General features: G+C 45.0%; 1 protein-coding gene across 1 annotated transcript; it reads left to right on the top strand.

Annotated features, from left to right (window-relative positions):
- The first annotated feature begins 1219 nt into the window (after window positions 1–1219).
- On the top strand, window positions 1220–23427 carry VPS33A (VPS33A core subunit of CORVET and HOPS complexes). Its single transcript, XM_066371057.1, has 13 exons — window positions 1220–1407; window positions 3332–3397; window positions 4262–4389; window positions 5305–5491; window positions 9255–9371; window positions 10310–10484; window positions 12250–12443; window positions 14020–14146; window positions 14316–14383; window positions 15032–15169; window positions 21305–21442; window positions 21907–22075; window positions 22452–23427. Exons 1-13 carry the CDS (start codon window positions 1306–1308, stop codon window positions 22631–22633), a joined length of 1791 nt encoding a protein of 596 aa, XP_066227154.1. The 5' UTR covers window positions 1220–1305; the 3' UTR covers window positions 22634–23427.
- The last annotated feature ends 2930 nt before the right edge of the window (window positions 23428–26357 follow it).

Below are 26357 nucleotides of genomic sequence, written 5' to 3'. Positions count from 1 at the left end.
GCTTTTTATGTGACTCACACGATCCTAGGATTCCCATAACTCTCAAGGTAGAGTAAAAAAAAAAAAAAGTTGCTGATGACTCAAGTGGCTTCCACATCGGACAGTATTTGCGTGAGATACACTAAAAGTCTACTAGGATGAGCTAAACCGACAAGGCACTCGAGGTTCCTCCAGACTCTGGCCATCTTTGTCAACATTGGCCCTCCGCCCCCAAAACCAAAAAAGCAACTTTTGGTTGCTACAAGTAAGATTTCCATGCACGCTTGGCTTCAAACTACCATTTCACAATGAGTACGCTTGCTGTTAAGAAAGTGGCGATTTAGCCTGACCAGGCCGTGGTGCAGTGGATAGAATGTTAGACTGGGATGCCGAGAACCCAGGTTCCAGACCCCAAGGTCGCCAGCTTGAGCGCGGGCTCATCTGGTTTGAGCAAAAAGCTTACCAGCTTGGACCCAAGATCGCTGGCTCCAGCAAGGGGCTACTCAGTCTGCTGAAGGCCCATGGTCAAGGCACATTTGAGAAAGTAATCAATGAACAACTAAAGTGTCGCAATGCGCAACGAGAAACTAATGATTGATGCTTATCTCTCTCTCCGTTCCTATCTATCCCTCTCTCTCTCTCTCTCTGTCCTTGTTAAAAAAAAAAGAAAAAAAGAGGCAATTTAAAAATATATATAGCCTGACCAGGCGGTGGCGCAGTGGATAGAGCATCAGACTGGGATGCCGAGGACCCAGGTTCGAAACTCCGAGGTTGCCAGCTTGAGCTCGGGCTCATCTGGTTTGAGCAAGGTTCACCAGTTTGAACCCAAGGTCGCTGGCTCCAGCAAGGGGTTACTGGGTCTGCAGAAGGCCCACGGTTGAGGCACATATGAGAGAGCAATCAATGAACAACTAAGATGTCGCAACAAAAAACTGATGATTGATGCTTCTCATCTCTCTCCGTTCCTGTCTGTCTGTCCCTACCTATCCCTCTCACTGACTCTCTGTCTCTGTAAAAAAGAAAAAACAAACAAACAAAAATATATATATATATTTAAACGGAACGAATAGAATCTAGCCTCCGCCTTTCAAGTCAGTTCTCAATGTCCAGCGTCCTCAGGCCCAAGACGGCGTTGGCGGAAGAAAGAGGCGGCGCTGGAGCCAGGAGCAGCAGACCAGCTGGCTCAGACTTCCGGGTATGCACGCAAACATCGGCGTGGTCACGTGAAGGGACGGTCACGTGACCTCGCCGGCGCGCCTGGCCGAGGAGCCGCGGGACGCGTTGGGTTGGAGGGCGAAGAGTGGGGACAGAAGGCGGAGGGGCAAGATGGCGGCGCACTTGTCCTACGGGCGAGTGAACCTGAACGTGCTGCGCGAGGCGGTGCGTCGGGAGCTGCGCGAATTCCTGGACAAGTGCGCGGGGAGCAAGGTGAGGGAAGGGAGGTGGCGACAGTGTTCTGGAGCCACATCCGGCCTGGCCTAATCCGGTGCGACCTCCTGAGCTCCTGGTGTTGGAGGTCCTTGGAGCTTCCGAGGAGGCGAGCAGACGGGGAGAGGGGCCTGGGGCAAACAGCCCGGGGTCCGCGTGGCCGTCGCACTGTTTGGTGGTATCAGAATCAGCCACCGTGATTTCTCAGCCCCTGTGAGGTAGCTTATGTCAGGTGCCCCACAGGTGCAGAGGGGGAGATCCGCTGTCCCCGGAGACTCCGGGACCGTGGGGTGGTGGTGTCATGCATTACAGAGATCATACATGTCGTTGCCAGTCATACGTGGGAACGTCTCTGAGGCATCAACACCTTCCAGTCTGCTGCTCACACGGATTGGAGAGGAGTTGTAGTTATGTGAGGATTTAACGGTGACCTTCCTGAAATAAGATTGTTTCTCCTGTTAGACGTCTACTAGCACCCAGCTCACAGTGGAATCAGAAACTGTAGGTCAAGGATTTCATAGGATTTATTTTTATTGATTGATTTTAGCGAGAGAAGAATAAGGAAAGAGACAGAAACATCCATCGATCTGTTCTTGTATGTGCCCCGATGGGGAATTGAACCCGCAACCCCAGTGCTTCCGAATGATGCTCTAACCGAACTATCCGGCTAGCGCATGGGATTTATTTTAAAACTTTTATTTATTTGTTTATTTATTTATTCATTTTAGAAAGGAGAGAGAGAGGGAGAGGAGAGGAGAGGAGAGGAGAGGAGAGGAGAGGAGAGAGCAAAGGGAGGGAGGAGCAGGAAGGAGAGGAGAGGAGAGGAGAGGAGAGGAGAGGAGAGGAGAGGAGAGGAGAGGAGAGGAGAGAGCAAAGGGAGGGAGGAGCAGGAAGCATCAACTCCCATATGTGCCTTGCAAAACCGGCGATCTCAGCATTTCCAGGTCGACGCTCCATCCACTGCGCCACCACAGGTCAGGCTATTTTAAGTGATATTACCTCTCCCCTTAGGACTTTTCTGCCCTTATAAATTACTGGCAGTACAACCTTGAACAGAAAAGGAGAACTGAGGAAATGCAGGAATCAGTCTTAGGAAAACTAGAAACCCAAGAGGTAGAGTGGGTGCTCCAGTAATTAAAGGAAGAAGAAAGCAGGCTAAGTCCTAGGTGCCCAGTTCATGCTCAGGAAATGATGCTGAAATCTGAATAATATCATGGATTGGCTCAGTGTCAATATCCTGGCTGTAATTGCGTTTTGTAAAATGCTCCCATTGGGAAACTGGGTAAAACGTAGAAGTCGCCTCTAAATTATATTATCTCGATGAAAATTTCAGTGAAAAGAAAAAGAGATGACCCCAGAATTTAGCAGTAGAAATGCTCATAGAGGCCCAGAGCAGTGACCTGTAGGTTGTTAAGTTCTAGGTTGGAGTCCTGACTCTCTTACACTCACTATATGTAAGGTCCTAGGTTCCATATCTGGCCTTCGATGTGTTACTCTAGTTTCCTGAGCCTTTTTAAAATTTCTTCTGTCAAAATAAGATTAGTAATACCTATCTCAAAGGTTTTAGTTTTATATGGGTTACTTGATACTTCTACATATATAAAATACTAGGTTGAACTTTGCCCTTGGCAGACTCCACATGGTTTAGTCTGAAATACCGTGACACAGATACACAGCGAACTACAGTTCCTTCTTTGTGTTGAGGACGGTGACGAAATCTTAACTGTTCCATGACCAACAATAGCGTTACTTGCCCTTGCTGTTTTTCTTGAGACCCGCAGGATATCAATGTGGTCAGAGCCTATTAAAATTTTTGTTAATTCAGAGTTCGAAATATAGTCCTAAGATGTATGACTGCTATTTTGTTACTGTTTGAAATTCCTGATGTATACCATAATAAGAGAATACTTCTCCCCCCTTATAGGCTATCGTTTGGGATGAGTACCTCACAGGACCATTTGGCCTGATTGCACAGTATTCACTACTGAAGGTAAGTGAGCTGTTCAGATTTTAATTTTTAATAATTCTGCACGTTAGCAATAATAATGGGGTCTTTACATTTCCTCCTGAGTAATTGGTTCGTAAAGCTGTTTGGTCTTTATATAATACTGATACTTCCTGACCAGGCAATGGTGCAGTGGATAGAGCATCAGGCTGGGACGCAGAGGAAACGAGGTTCAAAACCCCGAGGTTGCTGGCTTGAGTGCAGGCTCACCAGCTTGAGTGCAGGGTCACTGGCTTGAGCATGGGATCATAGACATGACCCTGTGGTCCCTGGCTTCAGCCAAAAGGTCGCTGGCTTGAAGCCCAAGGTCGCTGGCTTAAGCCTAGGGTTGCTGGCTTGAGCAAGGGGTCACTCACTCTGTTGTAGCTCCCTGGTCAAGGCACATATGAGAAAGCAATCAGTGAACAACTAAAGAGCAAACACAGTGAAGAATTGATGCTTCTCATCTCTCTTCCCGTCTGTCTGTCCCTATCTGTCCTCTCTGTCTCTCTCTCTCTGTCACACAAAAAAAACAAACACTGATACTAATTCATGACTAATGTTTAGTATACAGTGGTCCTTTGGCCCGCGATGCTATACTGATTCTAATTCTAGGGAGATTACTAGCATTGTATTGTGTGACCATTACCTGGTATCTTTGATAGTTCATCCTGTAAGAGTTGTGGATACAGATGCAACAGCGGCGACTTCATCCTGAAACTTGTTGCTTTATACATCTGACTTTGGAGAATCTAAATTTGGGCAATTAAGTATTAAGTGCATTTGATTGAATGTGTTTGACACCTGAGTCTGGATAAGATAGGGGAAGACAGATTTTTTTATTAATCTTTTGTGTGTGTGTTTTCATAGGAACATGAAGTGGAAAAAATGTTCACCCTTAAAGGAAGTCGTTTGCCGGCAGCTGATGTCAAGAATATTATTTTTTTTGTCAGACCCAGGCTAGAATTGATGGATATAATTGCTGAAAATGTGCTCAGGTATTTCTCAGAGCTTATGTTTGGTCCAAAAGAGGTTGGTCCTTCAGGTAGTCTTAATGTACTGAGCTCCTCACTGCAGCCCCCCTCCCTTCTCTTGCCAGTGTATTGGAAGGTGGTCTTTTGGAAATCTGGGGCAGGCCTGAAAGGATAAGAGGGGGATGGGAAGTTTGTCACATTGTTCAGACAGTTTGAGAGTTGAACACTATTCTTTAGGACAGCTGAATATTTTGGACCTGTATCAGTACTAGAGACCCTAATTTAAAGGGAAAAAAAGGAAACCTTTAATGGTTATTTTTCAATATACCAAATATAGTATGCTTGAATCTCAGAAGCAGAATTAGTAAGAGCTGATTAAACTTTAATACAGCATCTCTCTATAGAGGACAGTGTCCGAAACCAATCTGCACTCTGTGGTACAATTGATTGATGTGGCCCCTAAAAGCTTAAAAGCAAATGGACTATTTTGGGAAGTTTGCTGTTAAGTGGAGTAGAGGTGGGAGTCAAGCATGATCTTGCATTTTAATGTAAATCCCTATATCACCGCATTGGTTTGGTTTAAAGAGCCATTTGTTTTCAGGAAGGCACAGATATCCTGTTTCAGTAAACCTGAGAGCTTTTAAGTCCTCATCAGTCATTTAAGAGGAAGCTAGAAAATGCATTACAAAGTCATGGCTCTGAACCAGTGATGCTGTTTGGTCAGGGAGGAAAAAAAAGAGAGCGACTGGAACAATTTGGGTCTGAAAGTCAACACTGGTAGCCAGCATTTATTTAATGAAGTGCCTGCTGTGTACCAGGCATAGGAGCAGCTCTGGGAATCACATAAGCAAAATAATCTGAGAATCACATAAGCAAAATAGTCTGAGACTCTGAAACAGTCTGAGCTGATAAGCTAACAGACATCACCTTTTTTTGCAGTGAAGACAGACGTGGGCCAGCAAGAGATTTCCACATTCTGTTCGTGCCACGACGTAGCTTACTGTGCGAACAGCGGTTGAAGGATCTGGGTGTTTTGGGCTCCTTCATTCACAGGGAGGAGTACAGCCTGGACCTCATTCCCTTTGATGGGGATCTTTTATCCATGGAATCTGAGGGTGCCTTCAAAGTAAGTTTGGCATTTTCTTTTTGTAAGAGAGGGGTTGGGGAGGAGAAGCAGACAGATAGGAAGGGAGAGAGATGAAAAGCATCAACTCATAGTTGCAGCACTGTAGCTGTTCATTGATTGCTTCTTTTACGGGCCTTGACCGGGGTGCTCAAGCTGAACCTGTGACCTCTTGCTCAAGCCAGTGACCTTGGGACCATGTCAATAATTCCATACTCAAGCCAGATGAGCCAGTGCTTAAGCTGGCGGCCTCAGGGTTTCGAGCCGGAGACCTCAGTGTCCCAGGTCGACACTCTCCACTGTGCCACCACCAGTCAGGCTGGTGTTTTCTTTTTTAATGTCAGACTTTAACTTTGGCCAAATTTATGAGAATGACAATGTCATGGCTGTAGTTTTTATTTACATTTCTTTGGTTAGTAGGAAGCAGAGCTTTTTCACGGGTACATTAATGGTTAAGATTTTTTTTTTAGTAAATTGCATGTTTGTTTTTTTGCCCAGATTTTCTTTTTGAAGATTTCCTTATATATTCTGGATGCTTATCCCTGTGGGTTATAAAAGCTCCAACTCTCTTCTCCCAGTCTGTGGCTTGTCTCTTAACTTTAGTTATAACTTTAGTTTAGCATGTAGGCATTTCCAATGATAAAGTAGTTAAATTTTTTTAATAGCAGCTTTATTAAGACATAATTCACAAAACAAAACTCATTCCTTTCAAAAAGTGTACAAGTCAGTGGTTTTTAATATCCTCACAGAATTGTGCAGCTGTCATCACTGTCTATAATTTTGGAACATTTTCATCATCCCAAAAGAAACTCTGCCCATTAGCAATCCCTCCGTGTCTATTCCTCCCTCCCCTCCCCCAGCCATTGGCAGTCTCTAGTCTGTTGCAGTCTGTATGGACCTTCTGATTCTAGAGATTTCATATCAATGAATCTTATACTATGTGGTCTTTTGTGTCCTGGCTTCTTTCTTAGCGTCATATTTTCAAGGTCCATCTGTGTAACAGCATGTGTCAGTACTTCATCGATTTTTATGGCCAAATACAGTGTCCGTAAAGTCATGGTGCAGTTTTGAGCAGTCACAGGAAAGCAACAAAAGACAATAGAAATGTGAAATCTGTACCAAATAAAAGGAAAACCCTCCCAGTTTCTGTAAGATGATGTGGCAGCATGTGCGCATGCGCAGATGATGACGTAACATCGTGTATACAGTGGAGCGGCCCACGGCCATGCCAGTCAAGATGTGGACGGTACAGAGGAAAGTTCAGTGTGTTCTGTGGCTCGCTAAATTTGAATCCGTGACCAAAGTGCAACGTGAATATCGGCGCATTTATAACGAAGCGCCACCACATAGGAATAACATTACTCGGTGGGATAAGCAGTTGAAGGAAACCGGCAGTTTGGTGGAGAAACCCCGTTCTGGTAGGCCACCAGTCAGTGACGAGTCTATAGAGGCTATACAGGATAGCTGCCTAAGGAGCCCTAAAAAATCTGTGCATGAGCCCACATCGAACTGCACTGAATAGGTATGAAACTGGGAGAGTTTTCCTTTTATTTGGTGCAGATTTCACATTTCTATCATCTTTTGTTGCTTTCCTGTGACTTGTCAAAAGTGCACCATGACTTTACAAACACACTGTAGTATTCCATTATAATGCCATCCCATGTTTTGTTTATCATTTATCTGTGTTAGACAACTGATGACTTTCCACTTTTTGGCTATAATGATGCTGTGAACATTTGTACGAGGTTTTGTGTGACCTGTCTTCGTGTCTCTTAGATAGACCGACTATGAGTGGAATTGCTGGGATGCATGCTCTATAGTTAGCATTCTGAGGAACTGCCAAACTGTTTCCTGGGGGCTGTACCACTTTATACTCCCCCCAGCTATGTATGACGGTTCCAGTCTTGCATGCTCGCCAATATTTGTGAATGTTTGTCTTTTAAATTTTGCCGTCCTACTGGGCATGAAGTATTGTCTCATTGTGACTTCGATTACATTTCTGTAATGATTAATCATGTTGATTATATGTTCATGTGCTAGGGGTCCAACTTCATTCTTTTGCACATGGATATCCATTTGTTCTAGCACCATTTGCTGAAAGACCCGATTTTCCTTGAGAATTACCTTGTCTCTCTGGTCAAACATCAGTTTCCATAAATGAGTTTATTTCTGGTGTCTCAATTCTGTTTCATTGATCAGTATGTCTGTCTTTGGCCAGTCACACTGTCTTGGTTACCATCACATTGTAAGCCTTAAAATTGGGGGCTATGAATCCTCCAACATAAGTCATTGAATATATCACTTTTTTTCCTTTCAGTTTGTGCCTTTTGAGACTTAATAGATCCTTCTTCACCCTGAAGATTTATATTTTCCTTTAAAAGTTTTAAAGTTTTGCTTTTTACCTTGAGGTCTTTTTTTTTTTTAAATAATTTTATTTTTTTAATGGGGCGACATCAATAAATCAGGATACATATATTCAAAGATAACAAGTCCAGGTTATCTTGTCGTTCAATTATGTTGCATACCCATCACCCAAAGTCAGATTGTCCTCTGTCACCTTCTATCTAGTTTTCTTTGTGCCCCTCTCCCTTTCCTTCTCCCTTTCCCACCTCCCCCCATAACCACCACACTCTTATCAATGTCTCTTAGTTTCACTTTTATGTCCCACCTACGAATGGAATAATGCAGTTCCTGGTTTTTTCTGATTTACTTATTTCACTTCGTATCATGTTATCACCTTGAGGTCTTTAATCCAGCTTGAATCGTGTATTGATTTGTGTGGGAGTATGTGAAGTGAGGTAGGGAGTTAATTATTTCTCCCCAACGGATAGTCCGCTGTATACTCTACAACAGGGGTCCCCAAACTTTTTACACAGGGGGCCAGTTCACTGTCCCTCAGACTGTTGGAGAGCCGGACTATAAAAAACAACAACTATGAACAAATCCCTATGCACACTGCACATATCTTATTTTAAAGTAAAAAAACAAAACGGGAACAAATACAATATTTAAAATAAAAGAACAAGTAAATTTCAATCAACAAACTGACCAATATTTCAATGGGAACTATGCTCCTCTCACTGACCACCAATGAAACAGGTGCCCCTTTCGGAAGTGCGGCGGGGGCCGGATAAATGGCCTCAGGGGGCCGCATGTGGCCCGCGGGCCGTAGTTTGGGGACCCCTGCTCTACAAGATATACTTCTGTATATTTTATAAAGTAAAATACATTCTCTGAGAACGAGACTATGCTGTAAAGATTGTTCAACTATCCTTTTCCTGTCTCCTGATGTTATGGCCTTTATTTGCTGGGACATATGGAAACCTGCCTCTTGTCTGTAAAAACTGCAAAGCATTCTGCTGTGTGGTCATCTGGGACTTCGGGGCTCAAAGGACACATGTATTTGTGGGTTTTAGCATGTGGCCCTCCTGAAGCTTATATTCAGCACAGCGAATGAAAGAACCTGTGGAAGTCTTCATTCATCAGTCATTTCTGATAAACTAAGAGCTGGCAGGCTTGGTGAATACTTTTCTTCCAGAAGGCTCTGCCGCAGGAGAATTGCTTCCACAGCTGTACTCAGAGAGCTGAGGTGTTGGCTTTGCGGCCTAGAGTGCCAAATAGCAACTTTGTGAAAGGGACTTGGGTCCCGTTTCCTGCTTCCCTGGCAGAGTGGAGACAATCTTATCCACTGACAAATCCCACTGCCAGTCAGAGGCGGGCGCTCCAGTGACCGTGGTCTGACTGTAACTGACCCTTCTCCCCGCAGGAGTGCTACCTGGAGAGCGACCAGACCAGCCTCTACCATGCAGCCAAGGGGCTGATGACATTGCAGGCTCTGTACGGGACAATCCCCCAGATCTTTGGGAAAGGAGAGTGCGCCCGGGTGAGAAATGGCAGGTGTCTCTGGCGGTGAGGGGAGGGGTCCCCCAGCACCCATGCAGGGGGAGGGGTGGGAAGCCATTTACAAGCAAGTCCCGTCATTCCTTTCCAATTGGGAATTTGCCTGCTTGCTGAAACTCATTCAGAGCCCCAGAATTGATATGCAGTGTTTTGTGGACACTCCCAAAGCGACAAGACATGTGAGCTGCCCAACGTGCGTGTTGGCAGCTGAAGTCAACAAAGCAAGGCTCTGCCCTCTTGTTTCAGCTCCCACTGTAAACACTGTTCTTTCCGCCACTAACTGGGTCCACACTCTACTTAATGCTACATTTTTTGCATTTTTGTGGTCTTTGTTGGTGATTTTGCTTTTAAAACGGTCCAGTGCAGTGGACAGTGCTGTCCACTGTCCCTGCGCGCAGGAAAGCTGTGACAGGCCTTACAGAGAAGGCACATGGGTTAGATTCGTCTCATTCAGACATTAGTGGTAGGGCTGTTGGCTGTGAGTTCGATGGTAGTGAATCAACAATATATATTATTAAACAAAGTGTCTTCAAACAGAAACCCATAAGCAAGGTTCCACATTGACCAGGTGATGAAAATGTTGTGACCAGAAGCTCACAGGAACCTCACCTCATGTTTCCCCTTGGAACAGTGGCTCAGTAGCCACTAATTCATGTTCATGGTGACTTTATAGAACAGAGCTCCCAGGAATAACAAAAATAGATCGTATCAGACTTTGTACCTTGTTGAGAGAAAGCGGTGCCACTAAGTGTTGGAGTAGACGGCCAACAGCACATGATTTTCTGGAGCTCCTTATTTATCTATCTCACTATTCCACAGTTTTCCTCTTTTTTTACTTTTTTGACCATCTTTCTCTTTTTAGCCAAATTTTAAAATCTCATTCCCAGGAGGGTTCCACCTGATCCAATGTTTTGTTTCCAGCAAGTGGCCAATATGATGATCAGGATGAAGAGAGAGTTTACAGGAAGCCAAAATTCAATATTTCCTGTGTTTGATAATCTCCTGTTGCTTGATCGAAACGTGGACTTGTTAACGCCTCTTGCCACTCAGCTCACGTACGAAGGACTCATCGATGAAATTTATGGCATTCAGAACAGTAAGTAAAGTGCTGCCTCTTTTTACCGATAGGTCATCTGATGAAAAATATCCAGAAGGTCATTTTTTGAAGGTACTTTCTTTGCATATAGAACAGAGAATATTTAAACATATAAAAATAGAGCTTAACAGCATCCAAACGAACTGTTGGCCACACAAGGGCTGGTCGGATGTGTAGTGTGAAGATGTGCCTGTCCCTTCTGAGCAAAGACCCAGGGTTAATACAAGTGGCACCACAGCCTGACCAGGCTATGGCACAGTGGATAGAGCATCAGACTGGGATGCAGAGGACCCAGGTTCAAAACCCTGAGGTCACTGGATTGAGCGCGGGCTCATTCGACTTGAGGGCAGGGTTGCCAGCTTGAGCGTGGGATCATATGACCCCATGGTTGCTGGCTTGAAGTTCAAGGTCTCTGGCTTGAGACCTTGATCACTGGCTCTAGCAAGGGGTCACTCGCTCTGCTGTAGCCCCCCAGTCAAGGCACATATGAGAAAGCAATCAATGAATAACTAAGGTGCCGCAACAAAGAATTGATGCTTTTCATCTCTCTCCCCTTCCTGTCTGTCTGTCCCTATCTGTCCCTCTCTCTGACTCTCTCCCTGTCTCTGCCAAAACAACAACAACAAAAAGAAAGTGGCACCACAGTTGGAGAACACAGATCCTCATGGCTGGAAGTCATGCAAGAAAGCTGTGGGGAGTGGTCTTAGGGTGGGTTTGGCAAGGGGTAGTGTTTAGAGCAGGGGTCCCCAAACTTTTTACACAGGGGGCCAGTTCACTGTCCCTAAGACCATTGGAGGGCCAGACTATAAAAAAAACTATGAACAAATCCCTATGCACACTGCACATATCTTATTTTAAAGTAAAAAAACAAAACGGGAACAAATATTTAAAATAAAGAACAAGTAAATTTAAATCAGCCTGACCTGTGGTGGCGCAGTGGATAAAGCATCGACCTGGAAATGCTGAGGTAGCCGGTTCGAAACCCTGGGCTTGCCTGGTCAAGGCACATATGGGAGTTGATGCTTCCAGCACCTCCCCCCTTCTCTCTCTCTGTCTCTCCTCTCTCTCTCTCTCTCTCTCTCTCTCTCTCTCTGTCTCTCACCCTCTCCCTCTCCTCTCTAAAAATGAATAAATTAAAAAAAAAAAATTAAATCAACAAACTGACCAGTATTTCAATGGGAACTATGCTCCTCTCACTGACCACCAATGAAAGAGGTGCCCCTTTCGGAAGTGCGGCGGGAGCTGGATAAATGGCCTCAGGGGGCCACATGTGGCCCGCGGGCCGTAGTTTGGGGACCCCAGTTTAGAGGGTGCTGGTGAGGGGCAGGCAGCATAATCAGAGTGGGGGGTGATGAGGTGAAAGCCTGCTAAAGCAGAAACAATCGCTGGGGACGTCATGCTAGGGGAAAGCCTAATACTGGAGGTTGGGGACACTAGATGGGTGACAAGGCCTGCAGGCGTGTAGGGTTGGCAGATTTTTAGGTCAGAGGTCACAAACATGCTTGGTTTGGTCTTGGCCCACATGATGTTTGTTTCTGTCAGTGTTAAAAATTGGAGAAAATTTTAATAATGATTCCTGATTTACTTATTTATGACCAGAGTATGCTTTGATCATGAAAAAAGCCAAAACCCTCAGTGTTGTACACCATTTTTTCATAAAGGCGGCTTCCATCTCTTCCAAGTAGGAAAATTCTGCCTTGCGCGTAGGCACGCGAATGGTCCTTTTAGGTCCCACACAGGTGCATGTCCCCACCATGTTGTCCAGGTTATGTGAAGTTACCCCCAGAGAAGTTTGCGCCCAAGAAACAGGGCGATGGTGGAAAGGATCTCCCCACGGAAGCCAAGAAGCTTCAGCTGAACTCCGCAGAGGAGCTATACGCCGAAATCCGAGACAAGAACTTCAACGCTGTGGGCACCGTGCTGAGCAAGAAAGCCAAGGTGATCTCGGCAGCGTTTGAGGTGAGACGGTTTGGCTCACCCTGCCACTCTGGTCTCAGCCTAGACTACCCGCCACCAGGAGTGAGGGCTGCCCACGGGCTTAGCCACGAGCCGGACTCCAGTGTGGTGGCGTCTTTCTCGTCCTCAGAAACCGCAGGCTCCGCTGTTGGAGGACCCAGGGTTTCTTTTAAACTTTTCCCCAGGCCCATGAGAAAAGGTATCTTTTAAAATTTTTTTCCCTTTTTTTTTGGGGGGTGGGGGGAGGCAGGTGGTGGTGAGACAGTGTTTGCAGTTTAAAGCTTTTGTCATAAACATTGGTTTCCCATCTTTTTCATGATTTTCTACCTCATTTAAGAGGAAGTCAGCTGTACTATAAATAAAAGATCCTGTGTAATAGAACTTGCAATTTGGGGTGAAAAGTCCCAATTTGACAGCCTGCCAGTGGCTGGGGACCCCTGCAGACAGGATGGGTGATAATGAGAGTGAGGTCCCCAGGGCCTGGAGCTTTTCCAGCGGCAGCTTCATTGTTGCCTTCCTGCTGCTTGTGGCCCCATCCCCACTGGACTCTTGGTGACACTCATTTCTGAAACGCGGGCAATCAGTAAGATGACAAACCTAATCCTTAGACTTCAGAGACATGAATTTGGAGAATTTCTGAAAACTAATGTTCCATGGAGTATGTATTTCCAGATTTCATCTTTCTTTCTTTCTTTTTTTTTTTTTTTACAGGGACAGAGAGAGAGTCAGAGAGAGGGATAGATAGGGACAGACAGACAGGAATGGAGAGAGATGAGAAGCATCAATCATCAGTTTTTCGTTGCAACACCTTAGTTGTTCATTGATTGCTTTCTCATATGTGCCTTGACCGCGGGCCTTCAGCAGACCGAGTAACCCCTTGCTTGAGCCAGCAACCTTGGGTCCAAGCTGGTGAGCTTTTTGCTCAAGCCAGATGAGCCTGCACTCAAGCTGGCGACCTCGGGGTTTCGAACCTGAATCCTCTGCATCCCAGTCCGATGCTCTATCCACTGCGCCACCACCTGATCAGCAGCAGATTTCATCTTTCTTAGGAATTATATTCATTAATTGAGTTCCCTATGTCTGAAGTTACTTTTGGTATAAATGATTCAACTTTGTGGAAAAAATATTTTCTCATTGCTGAGGTTCCCTTTGTGTACAGACATTATTCAAGATTGAGATTCAGCAGGAAGAATGGATTTTTTCCCTATGATAGAGGGAGCTTTCTGCTATTTGTTTCCCTCTTAACATACTGTTTTCATTTTAGTGTTTTATAGCCAGTACTGTTCCCCAAAGATACTCAGACGCCCACAAAATACTGTTCACAGTGTGAGCTGTGCATCAGAAGAGAAAACAATGGCGGATTGCTCTCTGCAGTAGACTAATGCCTTTACCAGGCCGTGAACTTACCTTTTCTGTTCTTCTCTGTGATGCTGGAGCTGATTTTAGTTCGATTCATTTGTATCCCATTCTTCCTGTCACATTAAAAGAAACTAAACGTCCTCTAAGCAATACAGAGAACAGAACCCTTAAAAGTGAGTGTCTTCCCTTCTCAATGCTTCTGCCATTCTGCCCGGTTCAGGAAAGGCACAACGCCAAGACGGTGGGGGAGATCAAGCAGTTTGTCTCCCAGCTGCCCCACATGCAGGCGGCAAGAGGCTCCCTGGCGAACCACACCTCGATTGCAGAGCTGATCAAAGATGTCACCAGTGAGTGTCTGGCGGGGCGGTGGGCTGGTATACCCAGGGCCAGCCTTCTGCTTGCTTGCTTTCTGGCACGTCTCTTTTCTTAATCTTGCTGTGTTCATAACGGCACACAGCTCAGACACGTGGTCGTTTATTTCATTTCTAAGTTGTAAATTTCCTAATTACATTTTAGCTTCTGAAGACTTCTTTGATAAGCTGACTGTGGAGCAGGAGTTTATGTCGGGAATAGACACCGATAAGGTACATAAACAATGAAACTATGATGGATACTTCATCGAACATAAGATCATAGCTAGAAGTCAGTGGCTTTGACCCCAGTGTCTTGCTTAAATATTTTTAGGAGCAAATGCAAAATGTGACAATGCAGGTTTTGTCGAGTAGCAGATACTGAACGTCACTCTGCGGAGGGCGCTTTGTGCAGCATGGAGAGGTGGGACCCGGCCCCAAAACCAGAGCTTCAGGGCTGAGAGACAAGGTGTTCACTTTCAGAGAGACCTGGTCATATGACTTCATTACAGATTCACCTCTATTAATAAATTTTAAATGATTAATTTGTAAAAACTTCCATCCTGAAAAAACAAAACCAAAAAACTCCTGTCTGTGATGAATTGCCACTCTCCTGGGATAGACTGGGTCCCACAGGCCTCTCAGGTTTACACAGAGATGGATGAGTCCAGGCAGGCATCTAGTTCTCCGAGTGTGTCCTTGCCAGCCCACGCTCCCCGTGATGGGTGTGTGCAGCAGAGGTGGAGGGGCCTTTGGAAATGTGGGGTCAGATGAGCCTTTCTTCCCCTATCTCCTTTATTTGATTTTGAAAAACAGTCATGTATAACATGTCCTTGAGGTGCCCAAACCAGGCGCTTGTATGTGTCTGTGTACTGCTTCCAGGTCAACAGTTACATTGAGGATTGTATTGCCCAAAAGCATCCTCTGATCAAGGTGTTAAGACTAATTTGCCTCCAATCTGTGTGCAACAGTGGACTCAAACAGAAAGTTTTGGATTATTACAAAAGAGAAATTCTCCAGGTCAGTATATTTCTAAGTTATTAATATGCTGAGGGAGGAAACATTTTATTTTTAAAATTTTATTGATTGATTTTAGAGAGGGGAAAAGGTTGAGAGAGAGAGACACATCTGTTTGTTGTTATACTCATCCTTGCATTCATTGGTTGCGTCTTGTATTTGCCCAGACTGGGGATCGAACCCACAACCTTGGCATGTCAGGACGATGCTCTAACAAACTGAGCTAACCGGGCAGGGCTAAGGGAGAAAACATTTTTAAAAAGACTTCCCATATTTGCTGTTTTGGTGTATTGTTTCCACTGTATTTTAAACTTTTTAGCACTTAGAGGAATTGGCTTTAGTGCTAATCATTGTTTACTGTGTTTGCATAATAATAATAGCTAAGGTTTATTGAGCTTTTACATGTGCCAGGCTCTATTGGGAGGGCTTTATAGGTGTTCATTTGTTTAATCCTCACAACAGCTCTGTGATTCATCCCCATTATATGGATGGTAAAACTGAGGCACAGAGTAGTCATGTGCCTTACTGACGGTCACCCAGCTACCAGGTTTTAGAGCAGAGCCAGTTCTAAAATCCAGGCAACTGGTCTAGTGCCCTTGCTCTTAACCAGACAATTTTTTTTTCTATTTTTTTAAATTAATTTTAATGGGGTGACATTGATAATTCGGGGTACATATGTTCAGAGAAAACACCTCCAGGTTATTTTGACATTTGATTATGCTGCATTCCCATCACCCAAAGTCCAGTTGTCTTCTGTCACCTTCTAACTGGTTTTCTTTGTGCCCCTCCCCTCCCCCAACTCTCTCCCTCTCCCCCCCCACCCCATAACCTCCACACTCTTGTCCATGTCTCTGAGTCTCATTTTTATGTCCCACCTATGTATGGAATCATATAGTTCTTAGTTTTTTCTGATTTACTTATTTTGCTCAGTATAATGTTATCAAGGGCCATCCATGTTGTTGTAATTGATCCGATGTCATCATTTCTTATGGCTGAGTAGTATTTCATAGTATATATGTACCAAAGCTTTTTTAATCCACTCGTCCACTGACGGACACTTGGGCTGTTTCCAGATCTTCGCTATTGTGAACAATGCTGCCATAAACATGGGGGTGCATTTCTTCTTTTCAAACAGACTATGGTGTTCTTGGGGTATATTCCTAAAAGTGGTAAAGCTGGGTCAAAAGGCAGTTCAATTTTTAATTTCTTGAGGAATCTCTATACTGTTTTCCACAGTGGCTGTACCAGTCTGCATTCCCACCAGCAGTGCAGGAGGGTTCCCTTTTCTCCACATCCTTGCCAGCACTTATTCTGTGTTGTTTTGTTGATGAGTGCCATTCTGACTGGTGTGAGGTGATATCTCATTGTGGTTTTAATTTGCATTTCTCTAATGATTAGTGATGTTGAGCATTTTTATTTATTTATTTATTTTTACAGAGACAGAGAGTGAGTCAGAGAGAGGGATAGACAGGGACAGACAGACAGAAATGAGAGAGATGAGAAGCATCAGTCATTGGTTTTTCATTGCGCGTTGTAACTCTTTAGTTGTTCATTGATTGCTTTCTCATATGTGCCTTGACCGCGGGCCTTCAGCAGACCGAGTAACCCCTTGCTGAAGCCAGCGACCTTGGGTTCAAGTTGGTGGGCTTTTCCTCAAACCAGATGAGCCCGCACTCAAGCTGGCGACCTCGAGGTCTTGAACCCGGGTCCTCTGCATTCCAGTCTGACGCTTTATCCACTGTGCCACCGCCTGGTCAGGCTTGTTGAGCATTTTTTCATATGCCTATTGGCCATCTGTATGTCCTCTTTGGAGAAGTGTCTATTAATTTCTTTCGCCCATTTTTTGATTGGATTATTTGTCTTCCTGGTATTGAGTTTTGCAAATTCTTTATAAATTGTGGTTATTAACCCATTATCAGACATATTGTCAAATATATTCTCCCATTGTGTAGTTTGTCTTTTTATTCTGTTCTTATTGTCTTTAGCTAGGCAGAAGCTTTTTAGTTTGATATAGTCCCATTTGTTTATCCTGTCTTTTATTTCACTTCCCTGTGGAGATAAATCTGCAAATATATTGCTGTGAGAGATGTCAGAGAGCTTACTGCTATGTTTTCTTCTAAGGTGCTTATGGTTTCACAGCTTACATTTAAGTCTTTTATCCATTTTGAGTTTATTTTTGTGAATGGTGTAAGTTGGTGGTCTAGTTTCATTTTTTTACAGGTAGCTGTCCAATTTTCCCAACACCATTTATTTAAGAGGCTGTCTTTACTCCATTGTATGCTCTTACCTCCTTTGTCAAATATCAGTTGTCCATAAAAGTGTGGGTTTATTTCTGGGTTTTCTGTTCTGTTCTATTGATCTATGTGCCTGTTCTTATGCCAGTACCAGGCTGTTTTGAGTACAGTGGCCTTGTAGTATAACTTGATATCTGGAAGTGTGATACCTCCCACTTTATCCTTCCTTTTCAAGATTGCTGAGGCTATTCATGCTCTCTTTTGATTCCGTATAAAGTTTTTTTTGTATTTTTCTGAAGCTGGAAACGGGGAGAGACAGTCAGACAGACTCCCGCATGCTCCTGACTGGGATCCACCTGGCATGCCCACCAGGGGCGACGCTCTGCCCACCAGGGGGTGATGCTCTGCCCCTCCAGGGCGTCGCTCTGCTGAGACCAGAGCCACTCTAGCGCCTGGGGCAGAGGCCAAGTTACCATCCCCAGCGCCCGGGCCATCTTTGCTCCAATGGAGCCTTGGCTGCGGGAGGGGAAGAGAGAGACAGAGAGGAAGGAGGGGGGGGTAGAGAAGCAAATGGGCGCTTCTCCTATGTGCCCTGGCCGGGAATCGAACCCGGGTCCCCCGCACGCCAGGCCGACGCTCTACTGCTGAGCCAACCGGCCAGGGCCTGATTCCGTATAAAGTTTTAAAATATGTGTTCTATATCTTTGAAGTAAGTCATTGGTATTTTAATCGGTATTGCATTGAATTTATAAATTGCTTTGGGTAACAGACATTTTTTTTTTTTTTTTTTGTATTTTTCTGAAGCTGGAAATGGGGAGAGACAGTCAGACAGACTCCCACATGCGCCTGACCGGGATCCACCTGGCACGCCCACCAGGGGGCGACGCTCTGCCCACCAGGGAGCTAAGCTCTGCCCCTCCGGGGCATTGCTATGTCGCGACCAGAGCCATTCTAGCACCTGGGGCAGAGGCCAAGGAGCCATCCCCAGCGCCCGGGCCATCTTTGCTCCAATGGAGCCTTGGCTGCGGGAGGGGAAGAGAGAGACAGAGAGGAAGGAGAGGGGGAGGGGTGGAGAAGCAGATGGGCGCTTCTCCTGTGTGCCCTGGCCAGGAATCGAACCCGGGACTTCTGCACGCCAGGCCGACGCTCTACCACTGAGCCAACAGGCCAGGGCAACATAGACATTTTAATGATGTTTATTCTTCCTAACCATGAGCACGGTATATGCTTCCACTTGTTTGTATCTTCCCTGATTTCTTTAATCAGTGTTTTATAATTTTCTGAGTACAAGTCTTTAATCTCCCTGGTGAAATTTTACCTAGGTACTTTATTTTTTTGGTTGCAGTGGTGAAGGGGATTGCTTCCTTAATTTCTCTTTCTGACAGTTCATTGTTAGTGTATAAAAATGCCTCTGATTTCTGAGTATTCATTTTAAATCCTGCCACCTTGCTGAATTCATTTATCAGGTCTAGTAGCTTTTTGACTGAGACTTTAGGGTTTTCTATATACAGTATCATATCATCTGCAAATAATGATAGTTTACTTCTTCTTTTCCAATTTGGATGCCTTTTATTTCTTTTTCTTGTCTGACTGCTGTGGCTAGGACTTCCAGAACTATGTTGAATAAGAGTGGTGAAAGGGGGCACCCCTGCCTTGTTCCTGATCTGAAGGGGATTGCTTTTAACTTTTGCCCATTGAGTATGATGTTGGCTGTGGGTTTGTCATAGATGGCCTTTATCATGTTGAGGTATGTTCCCTGTATTCCCACTTTGCTGAGAGTTTTGATCATGAATGGGTGCTGGATTTTATCAAATGCTTTTTCTGCATCTATTGAAATTATCATGTGGTTTTTCTCCTTTCTTTTGTTTATGTGATGAATCACATTGATTGATTTGTGAATATTGTACCAGACTTGCCTCCCAAGAATAAATCCCACTTGATCATGGTGTATGATTTTTTTCATATATTGCTGGATCCGGTTTGCTAATATTTTGTTGAGGACTTTAGCATCTAAATTAATCAGAGATATTGGCCTATAATTTTCTTTCTTTGTGTTGTCTTTGCCTGGTTTTGGAATCAATTATACTCGCCTCATAAAAGGAGCTTGGGAGTCTTCCTTCCTCTTGAAATTTTTGAAATAGCTTGAGAAGGATAGGAGTTAGTTCTTCTTTGAATATTTGGTAGAATTCACTTGTGAAGCCATCAGGCCCTGGACTTTTCTTTTTTGGAAGTTTTGTTTTGTTTTGTTTTTTGTTTTTTCATTTTTTCCGAAGCTGGAAACGGGGAGGCAGTCAGAGTCCCGATTGCGCCCGACCGGGATCCACCCGGCATGCCCACCAGAGGGCGATGTTTTGCCCCTCTGGGGCGTCCAGAGCCATTCTAGCGTCTGAGGCAGAGGCCACAGAGCCATCCCCAGCGCCTGGGCCATCTTTGCTCCAATGGAGCCTCGCTGCGGGAAGGGAAGAGAGAGACAGAGAGGAAGGAGAGGGGGAGGGGTGGAGAAGCAAATGGGCGCCTCTCCTGTGTGCCCTGGCCGGGAATCGAACCCGGGAGTTTTTTGATAACTCTTTCAATCTCATTTATTGTAATCGGTCTGTTTAGATTTTCTGATTCTTCCAGATTAATTTTTGGAAGATTATATGTTTTAAGGAATTTGTCCATTTCATCTAGGTTGTCTAGTTTTTTGGTGTACAGTAGTTCTTCATCATAGTATTTTCTTACAATATTTTGTATTTCTGTTGTGTCAGTTGTTATTTCTCCACTCTCATTTCTAATTTTATTTATTTGAGTCCTCTCTCGTTTTTTCTTGGTGAGTCTGGTTAAAGGTTCATCGATCTTGTTTACCTGTTCAAAGAACCAGCTCCTGGTTTCATTGATCCTCTGTATTATTTCTTTAGCCTCTATGTCATTTATTTCTGCTCTGATCTTTATTATTCCCTTCCTTCTACTAGCTCTGGGCTTTACTTGCTGTTCTTTTTCTAGTTCTTTTAGATGCAGAGTCAAGTTGTTTATTTGAGCTTTTTCTAGCTTCTTGAAGTATGCCTGTAATGTTATGAACTTTCCTCTCAGGACTGCCTTTGCTGTGTCCCATAAATTTTGAGTTGATGTATACTCGATAACGAGCGTTTCTAGGAATTTTTTAATTTCTTCTTTGATCTCATTGTTAACCTATTCGTTATTTAATAACATGCTATTTAGTTTCCAAAGACAATATTTTATTGTTACTATTTTATTCTTAGGACTGTATTCAAGATCTTTCTTATCAGGGTGTATAGATCTGCCTCATTCTTTTTTTTATACTTATTTAAATCTCATGTAAATATATACTTCATAGCTGACCCTTGACCAACTTGGGTATTGAAAATTCACATATAACTTTTGACTTCCCAGAAACTTAATTACTATTTGCTTGTTGACCAGAAGCATAAACAGTCAATACGTTTTGTGTGTTCTATGTATTACATACTATATTCTTACAATAAACAAAGCTAGAGAAAAGCAAATGTTAAGATTAAGTCAGGAGGAGAAAATACATTTACAATACTGTATGTATTTAGTGAAAATAGCACATGTGTAACCTGTGGAGGTCAAAACCCCGTTGTTCAGGGTTAACTAATTGATTTGATGCTCACTTTGCTTAGTTAAGTTGAGCCCATAAATTTTAACTCTAAACATGTCAGATCCCTCTCTGAAATAGTGAGTTGGGTTAACTGGAAGACCAGCAGTTTTGGGACCGGTTCCATCCCCTGTCCTCTACCTGCGCCCATGACGACAGTCATTACCTGGACCTCAGTAATGTACCCTGGGCTGCAACCCATGTTGGTTAAATGGAAGTGCTCTTTTTTGAAAGTTGCAGAAACCCTTTTCCTGAACTGACATCCCCATCCAATGGCTTCTCTTGTAGACGTATGGCTACGAGCACATTTTGACCTTACACAACCTGGAGAAAGCCGGCCTGCTGAGACCACAGACGGGGGGCAGAAACAATTACCCAACGATCCGGAAAACCTTACGCCTTTGGATGGATGATGTAAACGAACAAGTAAGGCACCCTCCCCACGTCTACGCAGTTAGTGATTGGTTAACCGTCTTGGTGACAGCCTCTGCTACTCGATCCCCATATCCAACTTGCTGTTTAAAAACAGTTTTCTGATGTTTGTGAAAAAGTCATGCATGTGCGTGTGTGTTACACCTGTCAGGATCCCAGCAGGAGACGGAGGTAGTTGGAGGAGAGTTTCAGTAGGATGGAGTGGGGTACCAGGGAGAGGCATGCAGTGGGCAGCCCTTCCCGGCCGAGGCCTCAGGGTGAGGAGAGGGTCTACCCCAGAAACCTGTCCCCACCACGACAGAAGAACAGCACAGAGAGGCTATCTACCAAGGCGAGGGGTGGGAGGCCTCTGGTCGGGGGGGAACAGCCAGCCTCCGGCACTGCCACAGAGAGGAGGACACAGTTAGGTGGCTCTGGGTCTCTATAGCTCCAGTCTTTCCTCCTGCATTACTGAACAGAACCCCACGGACATATCATATGTGTACAGCGGCTACGCCCCGCTCAGCGTGCGTCTGGCACAGCTGCTCTCCCGGCCAGGCTGGCGGAGCATTGAGGAGGTTCTCCGCATCCTCCCAGGACCCCACTTTGAAGAACGGCAGCTGCTGCCCACAGGCCTGCAGAAGAAACGTGAGTCCACAACGGGGCTGCAGATCGCTTGGTACTGTGAGCATGGTTTCCATGTATTATGCAGTTGATTTGTAAGATACATTTGTCAGATCCTTGGGAGTCAGAGTCCAGTGCACCCCTCTTGTTAGTTGCTAATGTATATTGTAAGCATGGGAGCCCATTATTCCCTTGGGGGTAGCAGCTTTCAGCTCCAGAGTTGAGGATCTCAGCAGTTAGAAAAAACAGGAGAGCAAAAATGTGTGCTTGCGTTTCCAATGAACTGTCGGACCAAGGCACGCTTGACTTTTTTATTTCCCTTATAAATGATGTGGTTTTTTAAGAGGTGGGAAGAGAAGCTCCAATAATAACTCTTAATTCTGAAATGTCCCAATTTCAGGTCAGCTGGGAGAGAACCGAGTCACCCTGATCTTTTTCCTCGGAGGCGTGACCTTCGCGGAGATCGCCGCCCTGCGCTTCCTCTCGCAGTTGGAAGATGGAGGCACAGAATACGTCATCGCCACCACGAAACTGATGAACGGGGCCACCTGGATCGAGTCTCTGATGGAAAAGCTTTTGTGAGGCATTTAGAGAGGGCTGCAAAGCAGACTGCTGAACCAACGGCCCCTTTGAAGAAGTGGCGAGAAGTTGCTGGAAGGAAGTGCAACCCCACAGAGGAATAACAGAAACACAGAATTCACTTGGGGGTCAGCCTCTTGAATGTGCTGTTTTCTCCTTCCTGTTTCTCTTTTATGTTGCTAACGTCTTGAAGAAAGGAGAACAGAAGAGAACAACCCAGGTAAAGAAACACCAGTTCTTCATGCTCTCAGCTCAGGCTGTTCGGTAGAGACCCCCAGAAATACACGAAGGGCGATGGGGACGGAGCATCCATACAGCTGCACAAAGGGGGCCAGGTCTCCAAACGAGAGCAGGGACCAAGCAGGTAAAAATGGAAATAAAAGTGAAAAGTTAAACCCCTACTAAGTAAAGCCAACTTTCTTGAAGTCACATGCCTAGGGCAGTGGTTGTGTTGGGGGCTCAAGGCGGTAAACCACCGGGTGGAGATTTCTTTTTCCTGCACAGTGTGGTACATCAAACTCAGTGTTGCCACCCTCTGTCTTAACCGACCATTAAGGCAAGTTTTGATTCCATGTTCTTTTGATTTGTTCCTATAAAGCAGGGGTCCCCAAACTACGGCCCGCGGGCCGCATGTGGCCCCCTGAGGCCATTTATCTGGCCCCACTGCACTTCCGGAAGGGGCACCTCTTCATTGGTGGTCAGTGTTCTGAGAGTAACTGAACAAGAACGAGGTACTGCGCAAAGGATTATGTGGCTGCATAATGGAAGACGTCCAAAAGCAGGCCCATAGTTCCCATTGAAATACTGGTTAGTTTGTTGATTTAAATTTACTTGTTCTTTATTTTAAAATTGTATTTGTTCCCGTTTTGTTTTTTTACTTTAAAATAAGATATGTGCAGTGTGCATAGGGATTTGTTCATAGTTTATTTTATAGTCCAGCCCTCCAATGGCCTGAGGGACAGTGAACTGGCTCCCTGTGTAAAAAGTTTGGGGACCCCTGCTATAAAGCAAGAGGTTTGGGAGAGCTTATATATTGCCACAAAACCAAGCTTATGACCTATCTGATCAGTTGCAAATGTGTGGCTTCTGCACTTATCCAGAGCTTTTTACACAGAAGGAGGTAATACCTGGGGAGCGGCTTCCTGAGAATTGAATCATTCAAGGACACAGTCTTAGTGCACATGTATTAACCCTAAGATATTTCAGTGGTGGATGCCTCTGTTGAGGTTTCAGTTATTTTTCCTGCCCATCATGGGCCCAACATACAACTGGCCCCACTGTGATGGGTGGCACCTTTGCTTTTTCAGCATCTTGCAGCTCCGTCTCCCTGCTGCATGGACTTTAAAGTATTTTATTTTAAAATCTATTGTATAATATGTATTTTCCGATGGCTTTAGGCGACCCCTGTGTTTTGGTCGTTCGACCCCGCCGGGGTCGCGACCCACAGGTTGAGAACCGCTGTTGTAGAGGATCTTGGAGTCCGGCAGCCATGCTGCCACCTTTCCTGCAGGGGCCTGCTAGGCTGTGGACGAGGGGTGGAGCATGGGTGCCCCATTCCAGCGCCTGGGGGCACTAGGGCCAGCTTGACAGTTCTACAGCCCTTGCATGTTATGTAGTGAAAAAGAAATTTTTAAAAAAAAATTCTTTAAGAATGAGAGGTTGAAGAGGCAATATTTAGAAGATTTGCTTGTCCTGGATTTAATTTGGCCTTGGCATTCAGTATTTGGAAATGGCTGTAAGGAAAATGATTCCTGTTTTAGAAAATCCTTTCTCAGATCCTTGTTATCCCAGGGAGATTAGTTTATACCTTCTAGCCTGGCGGTTGTCAGCCTCAGCTGCCTCCAAGAATGAAATGAATGCACCTTGTCCCTCAGTGTGTTTAGCTCATGGGATTCAATTCAAGTCTGGTCAAGTCTCCTTGGCCGAGGTTTTTGTGCCATGAACAGATACCCAGTTGTGTCTCATGTGTCCACATTCACTCGTGGCTCTCCACTTGCCTGCTGAGAGCATAGTTAGGTCAGCTCCTAAAACTGCATTCCACAGAAGACTTAAAAAAAAATCAATTGCTTCATTTGTATGCAAATAGAAAGTGGTGGATAATTATATATTATACGCCTTTGTGTTCGTTCACTTAATACTAGAAGCAGTCTTTGTCTCAAAGGAGTGTGGCCTTACTGAGAGAGAGTATGTGAATGGTACATTTATTCCTGGAGAGGGTGGATTGTTTACATCATGTCTGGACTTTTGTCTCCTTGGGTAGACAGTTCTGCTATACTAGCAGTCCCCTAAAAAGGAGTCTGCGTGGACAAAGGAGGCTACATAGGCACTGTTTTGTGTCTTACTATACACTTTTGAATGTTAGCCAGCAGAGAAATGAGTATTTGAATTGTAGTTTAACTGTGGAGTAAGGGTGTCATGGTTAAAAGGAGGTAGATCAAAAAGATCTAGAGCACATTGAATTCTTGGAGAGAACTGGGAGGGGAAGATGCCATATGGGTCCAGTCCATTCTAGCTCTGCCTTTCCTGGAAGTGGATTATGATTGATCATGATGTGCCAGTTTGTCTCTTGTTCTCAGTTGTACGTTAAAGATGGGCCTGTCAGCCCTGCCCAGGTGGCTCAGTGAATAAAGCGGTCCTGGCCCTGGCTGATTGGCTCAGTGGTAGAGCGTCGGCCTGGCGTGCAGGAGTCCGGGTTCGATTCCCGGCCAGGGCACACAGGAGAAGCGCCCATCTGCTTCTCCACCCCTCCCCCTCTCCTTCCTCTCTGTCTCTCTCTTCCCCTCCCGCAGCCGAGGCTCCATTGGAGCAAAAAGATGGCCCGGGTGCTGGGGATGGCTCCTTGGCCTCTGCCCCAGGCGCTAGAGTGGCTCTGGTCACGACAGAGCAACGCCCTGGATGGGCAGAGCATCGCCCCTGGTGAGTGTGCCGGGTGGATCCCGGTCGGGCGCATGCGGGAGTCTGTCTGCCTCCCCGTTTCCAGCTTAAGAAAAAAAAAAAAATAATAATAATAAATAAATGAAAAATAAATAAATAAAGCGGTCCTGATGCCCCGAGGTCATGGGTTCCATTCCAGTCATGGCACATCCGAGAAGCAGTCAAAGAGCGTGCAACTAAAAATGGAACTAAGTGGAACAAAGAGTTGTTGCTTCTCCCTCCCTCTCTCTCTCTCTCTCAAATCAATGGGAAAAAACTTTAAATAAAGACTGGCCTGCCTGACCAGGCAGTGGCGCAGTGGATAGAGCATCGGACTGGGATGCAGAGGACCTAGGTTCGAGACCCCGAGGTCGCCAGCTTGAGCGCGGGCTCATCTGGTTTGAACAGAGCTCACCAGCTTGGACCCAAGGTCGCTGGCTCGAGCAAGGGGTTACTCTGTCTGCTGTAGCCCCCCAGTCAAGGCACATATGAGAAAGCAATCAATGAACAACTAAGGTGTCGCAATGAAAAACTAATAATTGATGCTTCTCATCTCTCTCTGTTCCTGTCTGTCCCTATCTATCCCTCTCTCTGACTCTCTCTGTAAAAAAAAAAAAAAAGGCCTATCACCAGGAGGAAGTATTTATATTCAGCAGAGTTGAATTCAAGGAGAAATACTTTAAAGTAGCAAAGGGAACTGAGTGTCTGCAGACAGGAAGGGGGCTGTGATAGGGATGGCAAGGCCTAGATCAAGGCATAGAAATGCACACATTACATAGACCAGGGGTCTCAAACTCAACTCAGCATGTGGGCC

The sequence above is a fragment of the Saccopteryx leptura genome, chromosome 2 (genome assembly GCF_036850995.1).
Source record: "Saccopteryx leptura isolate mSacLep1 chromosome 2, mSacLep1_pri_phased_curated, whole genome shotgun sequence".
NCBI lineage: Eukaryota > Metazoa > Chordata > Mammalia > Chiroptera > Emballonuridae > Saccopteryx > Saccopteryx leptura.
Note: the sequence above shows the minus strand (reverse complement) of the source record. Positions and strands in the feature narration are given on the sequence as shown.

What these genes read in the sequence shown, in the direction of transcription:
- VPS33A (XM_066371057.1), top strand. Translation starts at nt 1,306, where the DNA reads ATGGCGGCGCACTTGTCCTACGGGCGAGTGAACCTGAACGTGCTGCGC. An exon ending in GGAAAGGAGAGTGCGCCCGG is followed by an intron (nt 9,372 to 10,309) that starts GTGAGAAATGGC and finishes TTTTGTTTCCAG; the next exon opens with CAAGTGGCCAATATGATGAT. An exon ending in AATTTATGGCATTCAGAACA is followed by an intron (nt 10,485 to 12,249) that starts GTAAGTAAAGTG and finishes CATGTTGTCCAG; the next exon opens with GTTATGTGAAGTTACCCCCA.